Source organism: Osmerus mordax, chromosome 3, assembly GCF_038355195.1.
Source record: "Osmerus mordax isolate fOsmMor3 chromosome 3, fOsmMor3.pri, whole genome shotgun sequence".
Taxonomy (NCBI): domain Eukaryota; kingdom Metazoa; phylum Chordata; class Actinopteri; order Osmeriformes; family Osmeridae; genus Osmerus; species Osmerus mordax.
In genome coordinates, this window is record NC_090052.1 from 549,806 (window position 1) to 563,185 (window position 13,380).

General features: G+C 45.2%; 1 protein-coding gene across 1 annotated transcript; it reads left to right on the top strand.

Moving 5' to 3' along the window:
- The first annotated feature begins 6 nt into the window (after positions 1–6).
- LOC136939588 (protein Hook homolog 2-like) lies at positions 7–4,397 on the top strand. The gene is made up of 9 exons (XM_067232186.1): positions 7–38; positions 267–403; positions 534–620; positions 1,319–1,353; positions 2,576–2,658; positions 2,744–2,847; positions 3,040–3,147; positions 3,789–3,860; positions 4,136–4,397. Coding segments are annotated over exons 5-9 (429 nt in total). The 5' UTR covers positions 7–38; positions 267–403; positions 534–620; positions 1,319–1,353; positions 2,576–2,657; the 3' UTR covers positions 4,280–4,397.
- Positions 4,398–13,380: the final 8,983 nt, after the last annotated feature.

Sequence of the window (13,380 nt, forward strand, 5' to 3'; positions counted from 1 at the left end):
GGAAACCTGGCCTCAGAGATCATGTCCACCGAGTTCAGGTACGTGGGGGGGGGGCTGTTCACCGTGTGTGTGTGTGTGTGAGAGAGGTGTGAGTGTGTGTGTGTGTGTGTGAGAGAGGTGTGAGTGTGTGTGTGTGTGTGTGAGAGAGGTGTGAGTGTGTGTGTGTGTGTGTGTGTGTGTGCGTGTGTTGACCTGTGTGTGTGTGTGTGTGTGTGTGTGTTGACCTGTGTGTGTGGGTGTGTGTTGACCTGTGTGTGTGTGTGCAGGGACACAGTGGTGGGGCTGCAGAGGGAGAACAGGGCTCTGTGGAGCAGGAGGAGGGCTGCAGGCGGAGGCTGGCCCTGCTGGAGGAGCAGCTGGAGGAGACCCAGCGCACACACAACACTCTGGAGACACAGAGCAGGTAGGGGGTGGACCTGGTGGGGGTGGACCTGGTGGGGGTGGACCTGGTGGGGGTGGACCTGGTGGGGGTGGACCTGGTGGGGACCTGGTGGGTCTGAATCTGCAGCAAACATTCATACCTTCTCCTGCAGGTTAGACCAGCAGCTGATCAGGATCTCAGGTCTCAGGTGGAGCGGCTGCAGAGCGCTCTGCAGGAGCAGGGCAGCAAGACTGAGGATGTGAGCTCTCTCTCTCACACACACACACACGCATATATACACACACAACTCCTCCTCCGTCTTTTTCTGTCCTCGTACTGTCTCTCCTCTGGTCCAATCAGACATGAGTGTCCTGGATTTGTACTAGGTAAGGGGTAAGGGGATTTAGAGGGGAGAGATTCTAGAAGGTTCTGGCTTTCTAAGGCCGGGGCTGAGGGCCGAGGAGGGGACCAGTCAATAACCGTTTGCTGTGGTGATTCACCTCTAACCCCCCCCCCTCTGTCTTTCTCTCTCTGTTTTCCTCTCTCTCTCTCTCTCTCTCTCTCTCTCTCTCTCTCTCTCTCTCTCTCTCTCTGTCTCTCTCTGTCTCTCTCTGTCTCTCCCTCTCTACTGTTGTCTCTCCCTCTCTACATCGCTTGCTTTCTGTTTGTCTCTTTCTCCATTTCTCTCCTCTCTCTCTCCCCGCCCGCCGACAACACACTCACCAATCAGGCCATCGTAAGTACGGCCCTTTCCTGCCAGCCTGGCTCATGAGGGCGAGGGGTGTGTGAGGGGTGTGAGGGGGCTGTGTGAGGGGGCTGTGTGAGGGGGCTGTGTGAGGGGGCTGTGTGAGGGGGCTGTGTGAGGGGGCTGTGTGAGGGGGCTGTGTGAGGGGGCTGTGAGTGCATGCGCTTATCAGGTGTGTTCTAGATGTTAATATTGGTTGTTTGTGTCCCCAGTCGTCTCTGCTGCAGAAGAAGCTGGAGGAACACCTGTGAGTACTAACAGTAGTATTAGTATCAACAATATCAGTAGTATTAGTATCAACAACATCAGTAGTAGTATTGGTATCAGTGGTATTAGTATCAACAACATTAGTAGTATTGATATCAGTAGTATTAGTATCAACAACATCAGTAGTAGTATTAGTATCAACAACATTATTAATATTAGTATCAGTAGTATTAGTACCAACAGCATCAGTAGTAGTATTAGTATCAACATTAGTAGTATTAGTATCAACAACATTAGTAGTAGTAGTAGTATTAGTATCAACATCGGTATTAGTAGCAGTAGCAGTAGTATTAGTAGCAGTCATTAGTCACTACTAATACTACTGTTACTCTTACTAATACTGATACTACTTCGACTACTACTGTTACTGGTACTATGAATAATACTACTGTTACTTATAGTAATACAACCACTAACACTGTTACTTATAATAAAAGTAGTGCTGAAAGTTAAACGCGTTTTTAACGCAAACCCATTTTAACGGCGTCAATTTTTTTATCGCAAGATTAACGTTCTTTTTGGCCTAGCGAACTTTTGTAGTTTTTTTCACATACTGTTGCAACAACTACTGACGTTAGAAAAACTACAACACCAGATCTAGCTGCTTGCGAGCCGGCTAAAGAGTAGTAGGCTAACGTTACGTTTTGAGTGGATGGCGAGCGCAAGACACCAAAATGGATGCCAATAAGATTCTGAATGGAAAGTTTACTTTAAAAAAGTTGCCAAATGATTCCATTGACAAGACCAAAGTGATCTGTGTGTTTTTTCGTTGTGAACTGAGCTATCATCGCAGCACGTCCAGTCTGAAATACCACTTGATGGCCAAGCACACAGCTGATGCAAATTCTCCGCCCCCCTCGTCAATTAAAAAAAACATTTGCACTAAGCAATCCGATCCACTTTTCCATGTTGATAAGGGCATTGAAAATGAGAAAAAATTATGGGACAAAAAGAAATCAAGGGACATAGACAAAAAGAAATCAAGGGACATAGATAAAAATGTGCGATTAATTGCCAGTTAACTATGAGATTAATGCGATTAATCACGATTAAATATTTTAATCGTTTGACAGCACTAAATAAAAGTAATACAATTACTAATGTTACTACTGTTACTCCCACTACTAGTAGCTTTAATACTAGCTCTGCTGCTGCTTGTGAGTGCTGCTGCAGGGCTTCATGTTGTTGCTGTGGTCCTTCAGGGAGAAGCTGCATGAGGCCCACTCAGACCTGCAGAAGAAGAAGGAGGTCATTGACGACCTGGAGCCTAAAGTGGATGACAATAGTAAGCACGCCCCACCTCTCACCCCTGACCCTCCACCTCCATCTCTCACCCCCTGACCCTCCCCCTCCACCTCTCACCCCCCCAGTGGCCAGGAAGATAGATGAGCTGCAGCAGACACTGCAGAGGAAGGAGGAGGACATGAGGGTGATGGAGGATCGCTACAAACGCTACGTGGAGAAGGCCAGGACGGTCAGTCAACACTCTCTCTCTCTCTCTCTCTCTCTCTCTCTCTCTCTCTCTCTCTCTCTCTCTCTCTCTCTCTCTCTCTCTCTCTCTCTCTCTCTCTCTCTCTCTCTCTCTCTCTCTCTCTCTGTCTCTCTCTGTCTCTCTGTCTGTCTCTCTCTCTCTCTACATCTCCATATCTCCATCTCGTGTGTGCAGGTGATCAAGACCCTAGACCCCCAGCAGCAGCCGTTGCTAGGCAGCCCAGACATCCAGAGTCTGAAGAACCAGCTGACTGAGAAGGAGAGAAAGATCCAGCACCTGGAGGTGAGGAGGAGGAGGGAGAGGGAGAGGGGAGGAGGGAGGCAGAGGGAGAGGGGAGAGATCCAGCCCTTGGAGGTGAGGAGGAGGAGGGAGAGATCCAGCCCCTGGAGGGGAGGAGGAGGAGGAGGAGGGAGAGGGAGAGGGGAGGAGGGAGAGGGAGAGGGAGAGGGGAGAGATCCAGCCCCTGGAGGTGAGGAGGAGGAGGAGGAGGAGGGAGAGATCCAGCCCCTGGAGGGGAGGAGGAGGAAGAGGGAGAGGGAGAGGGGAGAGATCCAGCACCTGGAGGTGAGGAGGGAGAGGGAGAGGAGGAGGGAGAGGGAGAGGGGAGAGATCCAGCCCCTGGAGGTGAGGAGGAGGAGGAGGAGGGAGAGGGGAGGAGGAGGAGGAGGAGGAGGAGGAGGGAAAGGGAGAGGGGAGAGATCCAGCACCTGGAGGTGAGGAGGAGGAGGAGGAGGGAGAGATCCAGCACCTGGAGGTGAGGAGGAGGAGGAGGAGGGAGAGGGAGAGGGGAGAGATCCAGCACCTGGAGGTGAGGAGGAGGAGGAGGGAGAGGGGAGAGATCCAGCCCCTGGAGGGGTGGGGGATGTCAGTGTGTTGATGTGCAGAATTAATATTCACATGCATGACATCCTGTGTGTGTGCAGCATGACTATGAGAAGAGCAAGTCCAGACATGACCAGGAGGAGAAACTCATCATCAGTGCCTGGTACAACATGGTGAGTTCTCTCTATCTCCCTCTCTGTCTCTCTCTGTCTGTCTCTGTCTGTCTGTCTGTCTCTGTCTCTCTCTCTCTGGTTCTTCCCTCTCCCTCCCTGGTGCTCTGCTCTCCTGGTTGGTGCTGTGTGCAGCTCAGGTGGGACGAACGGTTCAGTTTTGATTCTACCCGGAGGAGACATGAACACAAAGATGACATTAATCATCTCTCTTCCTGCTCTCTCTCTCTCTCTCTCTCTCTCTCTCTCTGTCTCTCTCTCTGTCATCGTCTCCCCAGGGCATGGCACTGCACCAGCGGGTGGCAGGGGAGAGGGGGGGGGAGAGGACCGGGGCCCCAGGCCAAGCCCAGTCCTTCCTGGCTCAGCAGAGACAGTCCACCAGCGCCAGGAGGGGACGAGCCGGCCGCAGCTACCCCAGATAACCCTCCTGTCCCTGGGGCGGAGAAGGAGATCAGACACTGGACTGTTCTACTGAACTACTGAGCTCGAATGACTAGAAGCTTCTTCCTCTGGTACTGCCCCAAGAGGAGGGAGGGCCTGCCAGGGTGTGGGGGGTCGGGGGGTGGAGGTATCTGGGGTCTGGCTAGGGTCAGTTCTACAGGAGCTGGAGAAACGTCCTCTCTTGTCCCAGTTTCTTTGCTGTTTTCTCTGTTTGTCTCAAGTCCTTCAACGTTTCATGTGTTTTATCGCTCCTAGCGGTTTAGATGATCATGAGGACTCTGGACTCCCTCCCTTTCTCCCTCCTCCTCCCCTCCTCTCTCTCGCTCTCTCCCTCCTGTCCACTGTGCCTCAACAACCTTAAGGGATCTCCGAGGGTTGTGATTGGACGGGTCGGAAGATCCGAGGGTTGTGATTGGATGTGACACTCGGCTAGTCTGGGAGGGTGGGGTCTGGACATGCAAACCTTGTGTTCTGTGCGTGAGAAAGTTTTCCAATGTATGAACTACCTGACTTTTTTTATTTTATCAGGATGTAGCTAAGGGGTGGAGCTCGGCTCGAAGGGACTTTTTTTGTTGTTTTTTTCCCGTTTGTCTGTTAACTCTTCCTGTGAGCTGTGACATAGACTGAGGCACCTGATCCCCACATAAGCTGACGGCTCAGTTAAACAATCAATTTTTTAATTTAGAGTAATCTTTCTACATATTTTTTATTATTTAAAAATAAATCCAGTCTGATTAGTCGGCTTATCTCCTTGTTTCACCCGAACTGGATTTATTGGTGGGGGGAATGTGAATGTTTATTATGCTAGTTTGGCTCCTCTATAAACGTACAGCAGCATCATGAATCTGGTCTGTAGCGTTCTGCAGACACGCTGTTCCTGGTGTTCTACTGTGAAGGAGGAGGAAGCACCTTATTAGAAACACTGCACCGCTGTTCTCATGACCTCATGACCTCGTGTCCTCATGACTTGTGCCCCTAGGTCCGTGCAATGATACCTGTTTCTGACTGGAAACCACAGCTGTGTATTAGTGTTTTCACTTCATTTAGTTTTTTTTTTGGTGTATGATACATTTTTTATTGTGTTTATCTAGTATGTCACATTTGGTGGTGTGATGTATCTTTCATGGTGTTTCCTAGGCATGAAGTAGCAGTGCTGTTCTGTATCTGAGCAGCTGCTGTGTGACGTGTGTTTTATAAACGTGTGTCTGGTCTAGTCTGTTATCGTTGCCTAGAGGGTTGTTATAGCGAGGGTTAGGACACGTGTCAGTTAGCCTATGTATACACTACAAATAATACCAATAAACTACAACTATGGGGACATTCTGCACATGTACTGAACTCTGGTCTTCCTTGTCACCATCAGTTAAGAATCATTTCATATGTTTATAAAAGATACTGAATGAAGATAACCTATTAATTAGTTTGGATACTACTAGTACTACATGCTAGTAGCTTGGTGCTCAGCAGGGGAGGGAGCAGGGGAGGGGAGGAGCAGGGGAGGGGGGAGGAGCAGGTGAGGGGAGGGGGAGGAGCAGGTGAGGGGAGGGGCAGGGGAGGGGGGGGGAGCAGGTGAGGGGAGGGGGAGGAGCAGGTGAGGGGAGGGGGAGGAGCAGGTGAGGGGGGGGAGTAGGTGAGGGGAGGGAGTAGGTGAGGGGAGGGGGGGAGCCAATCTTTGGTTTAGCAATCGTATAGTTTGGATACTACTAGTACTACATGCTAGTAGCTTGGTGCTCAGGAGGGGAGGAGCAGGGGAGGGGGGAGGAGCAGGTGAGGGGAGGGGGAGGAGCAGGTGAGGGGAGGAGCAGGGGAGGGGGGAGGAGCAGGGGAGGGGAGGGGCAGGGGAGGGGGGGGGAGCAGGTGAGGGGAGGGGGAGGAGCAGGTGAGGGGAGGGGGAGGAGCAGGTGAGGGGGGGGAGTAGGTGAGGGGGGGGAGCAGGTGAAGGGAGGAGCAGGTGAAGGGAGGGGGGGGAGTAGGGGAGGGGGGAGTAGGGGAGGGGGGGGGGGAGCAGGTGAAGGGAGGAGCAGGTGAAGGGAGGGGGGGAGCAGGTGAGGGGGGGAGCAGAGGAGGGACTAGTACTACATGCTAGTAGTTTGGTGCTCAGCTGTTTGTTCAGACACAAACCTTTTTTTATTTTTCCCTTTTCAAATGATAATTTTCATGGCGACCATCAAAACATGCATTCATTTAGATTGATAATCCAGGGGAAAAAACGCAGTATCCTAATGAACGCAGCAACTTAAACCACAAACCGATGCGTGACCGCAGAATTCCATATCCGCGCGCTATTCTGTGCTTGGGCCACTGCAGCGCGCACACAGAAGTCCAGGTGTCGGTTTGTTTTTACAAGTATAGTTTTTGGATCACCAAAGTTAGGGGGGCAGATGGGGGGGGGGCAAGGCTCTAGAGCCGGCCTGTAGATCCGCCCATGAGCTTTATGTCTTTGTTCCTTTCACTGTTCAGTTGCTCATCCTCCAAGCAGAGAGAGAGCAGCAGAAGACCGTTTGAGTTCCGTGGAGCGAACAGCTCCGCAGAGTAATAGGCTATAATAACAACTAGGCTACTTACTAACCAAACAGTCGAGGTTAGTAAGTTGTTTAACATATGTCATTTTTAGCTCTTTTCATTTTGTAAATGAAAATAAATGGTAATTGTAATTAGAAAACATGTCGTTTTGTTCAGCTCTCAAGTTTTACGGTGTGTTTCAGGTGTTGCCTAGCAACCAATCTGAAATCTGAGCAACCAAACCTAGCAATCTGCCTAGGATAGAGCTTGTCGTTTTTCTCTATGTTCACACTTTTCTGCTATTTTAGAAAGTTAAGAATTTCCTCGTCGCTGTTGATTTCTTCATTGTCATCTGGATAGTAAAACTCCTCGATATCGCTCATTTTGAAGATTACGTCAGAGGGCAATAAGTAGGCCTATCCGTATCAGACCGCAGACAGGCGAGGAGGTCAATACGCGGTTGGCATGATTACCCATTAGCCAATCAGAACGCTCGTACTGTCGTTGCCATATAATAATTGCAACTTAATATTTTCATACATTCTGAAGCAGCGGCAGCAATAATTTGGCGCTGCAAATGCAACTAGAGAGGGTACAATTTCTGGGGAAATTGTAGGGTGTGCTTGCTTGCTTGCGTCGGTTGCACAGGGGTCCGTTTTTGAATGACATTTTTAAAACTGATATTTCTGTATATTTTATATAAAAATGCATACTTATTATTTATAAAGATTACATAGATTTAAAAGCTTTTTTTTGTTGTTGCTGCTCATTTACAACTGAAAATACGAGTGAAGTGTAGAATGAAATAGATCTTCTCATTTCCCCTGCAAAAGGCATCCTCATCGTTGAATCAAAACGAATAAATTTGGCAGACCGGTGTAAAAATTTACCTAATCTCTATGACGTAAACGTCCTTTTAAGTTTTTCCCTTCTCGTGATATTTTAAGGCATTTAGCCTACTCATATTGCATTCATTCATGAATAAAGAACCCCCTTTGAAGATTATTCTACGACGTTACCGGCAGTAGAAGATTGAATCGCGATTCAAACAGTACCATCTTCTAACTGAAAATATGCCCCCAAAAACGTAAATAAGCTTGACATTTATTTAGTGGAAAATCGCTTTCATGAAAAGCTCACTGGTAGCGATCATTAAGTAACAACAGTAACAACGCAAAATGCGATATAGCCCTGTGTGGAAGCTGCCCCGGTAAATTGTACTACTACAGTACAGTAGACTACTGCTGTGTTCGTCTTGGTAGCGATTGCGTTGGTTGAATTGGATTTAACGTTCCGTTGTACGGTTTAGGCTGAAATTAATTATTTTCATGAACAGATTGACAAAGTTTAGGCTGTGGCAATGAAGTTAAGGTTAGCAGTTAGATAGACTTTTGATTTAAGTAAGGGGAATGCCGAACATGTTCTGTCGCCGTTTGACTTCCTACAGCTGTAGATGTTTTTGTAGTGTCTCGCGTAGGCTACAGCGTTGCAGTGAGCAACACTGGTTTGAAACCACAGGTAATGATAATTTCACCCACAAATCGTTTACTTGTAATGTAATGTCATAGTAAATCCTACAACGAAAATGTATTTGTGAGGAATGTTTATTTCAAAGATTGAAAACAGATGCATCATAGACCACTGTAGTATGTGTTGCCCGGGCAACAGAGGCTAATGTCATGATGCTACGCCACAAAAACAGTTTCTTCCCTTCCGCTGTTGGCCTCTTCAACAAGGCCAAGGGACCACACTGACTCAAATGACTTATTGCTTAAAACACTCTGCTTTTGCACTGCACCACAACATGGTATCTTGTACATTTGTATTTTTTGTAATATTTGTATTTTTGTATTTTTATATTGTAATTTACGGCAACTTATATTTTATTGTATATTTAATTATATTCTAATCCCACTTAGTACTGCTAGTTTATGTACCCTTAGTATAGTTAGTCCACATATTTAAATTATAGGTATATGTTTATTGTATGCACCTTCCTGCCAAAGCAAATTCCTTGTCTGTGCAAACTTTCATGGCGAATAAATCCCTTTCTGATTCTGATTCTTTCTAATGCTTCAGTGAAATAGTAGACTACCGTTTCCAAAAGTAGATGTGGGCCTACTTCCTTAATAATATCAGCTAATATTGTACATTACATTTCATAATTGTGTTTCACATCACAAAGTAAAATGAGTAAATAGTTATCACCCTGGCCTCTTTTCTTGTGGCGTTCCTGCAGCTGCCTTGCAGTGAAGCTATAGTTAGCCTAGCTATCCCCCAAGTTAACAGATGTGAAACGAATGCTCTGCTACAGGTAGTCACGCGTGTTTTCGTGACGTTAGTGACGTAGTGACGTTAGTAACGTCAGTGACTAGCTAACGGTGATTAGCCACCGTTAGCTTCACTTTTCACCACAAAAACGCAATTTCTACTTAAACCATGCAACGGAACGTAAATAAAAATACAACCAACGCAATCGCTACCAAGAAGAACCTTTTGACACCGCCGTTGTGTATGTAGTCCAAATATTGACTGATCCTTAGGGGGGCGAAAATAAACAATAATAAATATATATGTGAGAGAACAAAGGTTGTGCCCTTGCCGAAGGCAAAGCACACCCAACTAGAGAGGGTACAATTTCTGGGGAAATTGTAGGGTGTGCTTGCTTGCGTCGGTTGCACAGGGGTCTGTTTTTGAATGAAATTTTTACAACTGATTTCTGTATATTTTATATGAAAATGCATACTTATTATTTATAAAGATTAAATAGATTTAAAGGAATTTTTTTTTGCTGCTCATTTACAACTGAAAATACGAGTGAAGTGTAGAATGAAATAGATGTCTTCTCATTTCCCCTGCAAGAGGCAGCCTCATCGTTGAATCAAAACGAATAAATTTGGCAGACCGGTGTAAAAATGGACCTAATCTCTATGACTTAAACGTCATTTTAAGTTTTTCCCTTCTCGTGATATTTTCAGGCATGTAGCCTACTCATTGCATTCATTCATTAATAAAGAACCCCCTTTGAAGATTATTCTACGACGTTACCCGGCAGTAGAAGATGGAATCGCGATTCAGACAGTCCCATCTGCTAACTGAATATATGCCCCCCAAAACGTAAATAAGCTTGACATTTATTTAGTGGAAAATCGCTCATTCATAAAAAGCTCACTGGTAGCGATCATTGTCAGTAACAACGCAAAATGCGATATAGCCCTGTGTGGAGAAGCTGCCCCGGTAAATTGTACTACTACGGTACAGTACTAGTAGACTACTGCTGTGTTCGTCTTGGTAGCGATTGCGTTGGTTGAATTGGATTTAACGTTCCGTTGTATGGTTTAGGCTGAAATTAATTATTTTCATGAACAGATTGGCAACGTTTAGGCTGTGGCAATGAAGTTCAGGTTAGTAGTTAGATAGACTTTTGATTAAGTAAGGGGAGTGCCGAACATGTTCTGTCGCCGTTTGACTTCCTACAGCTGTGTAGATGTTTTTGTAGTGTCTCGCGTAGGCTACAGCATTGCAGTGAGCAACACTGGTTTGAAACCACAGGTAATGATAATTTCACCCACAAATCGTTTACTTGTAATGTAATGTCATAATAAATCCTACAACGAAAATGTATTTGTGAGGAATGTTTATTTTAAAGATTGAAAACAGATGCATCATAGACCACTGTAGTATGTGTTGCCCGGGCAACAGAGGCTAATGTCATGATGCTACGCCACAAAAACAGTTTCTTCCCTTCCGCTGTTGGCCTCTTCAACAAGGCCAAGGGACCACACTGACTCAAATGACTTATTGCTTAAAACACTCTGCTTTTGCACTGCACCACAACATGGTATCTTGTACATTTGTATTTTTTGTAATATTTGTATTTTTGTATTTTTATATTGTAATTTACGGCAACTTATATTTTATTGTATATTTAATTATATTCTAATCCCACTTAGTACTGCTAGTTTATGTACCCTTAGTATAGTTAGTCCACATATTTAAATTATAGGTATATGTTTATTGTATGCACCTTCCTGCCAAAGCAAATTCCTTGTCTGTGCAAACTTTCATGGCGAATAAATCCCTTTCTGATTCTGATTCTTTCTAATGCTTCAGTGAAATAGTAGACTACCGTTTCCAAAAGTAGATGTGGGCCTACTTCCTTAATAATATCAGCTAATATTGTACATTACATTTCATAATTGTGTTTCACATCACAAAGTAAAATGAGTAAATAGTTATCACCCTGGCCTCTTTTCTTGTGGCGTTCCTGCAGCTGCCTTGCAGTGAAGCTATAGTTAGCCTAGCTATCCCCCAAGTTAACAGATGTGAAACGAATGCTCTGCTACAGGTAGTCACGCGTGTTTTCGTGACGTTAGTGACGTAGTGACGTTAGTAACGTCAGTGACTAGCTAACGGTGATTAGCCACCGTAAGCTTCACTTTTCACCACAAAAACGCAATTTCTACTTAAACCATGCAACGGAACGTAAATAAAAATACAACCAACGCAATCGCTACCAAGAAGAACCTTTTGACACCGCCGTTGTGTATGTAGTCCAAATATTGACTGATCCTTAGGGGGGCGAAAATAAACAATAATAAATATATATGTGAGAGAACAAAGGTTGTGCCCTTGCCGAAGGCAAAGCACACCCAACTAGAGAGGGTACAATTTCTGGGGAAATTGTAGGGTGTGCTTGCTTGCGTCGGTTGCACAGGGGTCTGTTTTTGAATGAAATTTTTACAACTGATTTCTGTATATTTTATATGAAAATGCATACTTATTATTTATAAAGATTAAATAGATTTAAAGGAATTTTTTTTTGCTGCTCATTTACAACTGAAAATACGAGTGAAGTGTAGAATGAAATAGATGTCTTCTCATTTCCCCTGCAAGAGGCAGCCTCATCGTTGAATCAAAACGAATAAATTTGGCAGACCGGTGTAAAAATGGACCTAATCTCTATGACTTAAACGTCATTTTAAGTTTTTCCCTTCTCGTGATATTTTCAGGCATGTAGCCTACTCATTGCATTCATTCATTAATAAAGAACCCCCTTTGAAGATTATTCTACGACGTTACCCGGCAGTAGAAGATGGAATCGCGATTCAGACAGTCCCATCTGCTAACTGAATATATGCCCCCCAAAACGTAAATAAGCTTGACATTTATTTAGTGGAAAATCGCTCATTCATAAAAAGCTCACTGGTAGCGATCATTGTCAGTAACAACGCAAAATGCGATATAGCCCTGTGTGGAGAAGCTGCCCCGGTAAATTGTACTACTACGGTACAGTACTAGTAGACTACTGCTGTGTTCGTCTTGGTAGCGATTGCGTTGGTTGAATTGGATTTAACGTTCCGTTGTATGGTTTAGGCTGAAATTAATTATTTTCATGAACAGATTGGCAACGTTTAGGCTGTGGCAATGAAGTTCAGGTTAGTAGTTAGATAGACTTTTGATTAAGTAAGGGGAGTGCCGAACATGTTCTGTCGCCGTTTGACTTCCTACAGCTGTGTAGATGTTTTTGTAGTGTCTCGCGTAGGCTACAGCATTGCAGTGAGCAACACTGGTTTGAAACCACAGGTAATGATAATTTCACCCACAAATCGTTTACTTGTAATGTAATGTCATAATAAATCCTACAACGAAAATGTATTTGTGAGGAATGTTTATTTTAAAGATTGAAAACAGATGCATCATAGACCACTGTAGTATGTGTTGCCCGGGCAACAGAGGCTAATGTCATGATGCTAATGCTTCAGTGAAATAGTAGACTACCGTTTCCAAAAGTAGATGTGGGCCTACTTCCTTAATAATATCAGCTAATATTGTATATTACATTTCATAATTGTGTTTCACATCACAAAGTAAAATGAGTAAATAGTTATCACCCTGGCCTCTTTGCTTGTGGCGTTCCTGCAGCTGCCTTGCAGTAAAGCTATAGGGGAGTCAGATGGCTGAGCGGTTAGAGAATTGGGCTAGTAATCAGAAGGTTGCCGGTTCGATTCCCTGCCAAATGACATTGTGTCCTTGGGCAAGGCACTTCACCCTACTTGCCTCGGGAGAATGTCCCTGTACTTACTGTAAGTCGCTCTGGATAAGAGCGTCTGCTAAATGACTAAATGTAAATGTAAATAGTTAGCCTAGCTATCCCCCAAGTTAACAGATGTGAAACTAATGTTCTGCTACAGGTAGTCACGCGTGTTTTCGTGACGTTAGTGACGTAGTGACGTTAGTAACGTCAGTGACTGTGGCTAGCAAATTAGCCACCGTTAGCTTCACTTTTCACCACAAAAACGCAATTTCTACTTAAACCATGCAACGGAACGTAAATAAAAATACAACCAACGCAATCGCAACCAAGACGAACCTTTTGACACCTCCGTTGTGTATGTAGTCCAAATATTGACTGATCCTTAGGGGGGCGAAAATAAATAATAAATAAATATATATGTGAGAGAACAAAGGTTGCGCTCTCGCCGAAGGCTTGAGCACACCCAATGAGGAAAAATTGTTGCAGTTCCTCTCCAGACCACAACGAGGCAGCGCCGCTACTCGCGCTACTTGGACATGGAAA

Bases quoted from the DNA above. Each gene is read 5' to 3' on its own strand.
- LOC136939588 (XM_067232186.1), top strand. The intron at 2,848-3,039 runs GTCAGTCAACAC...TCGTGTGTGCAG, and splicing joins ACGTGGAGAAGGCCAGGACG to GTGATCAAGACCCTAGACCC. The intron at 3,861-4,135 runs GTGAGTTCTCTC...TCGTCTCCCCAG, and splicing joins TCAGTGCCTGGTACAACATG to GGCATGGCACTGCACCAGCG.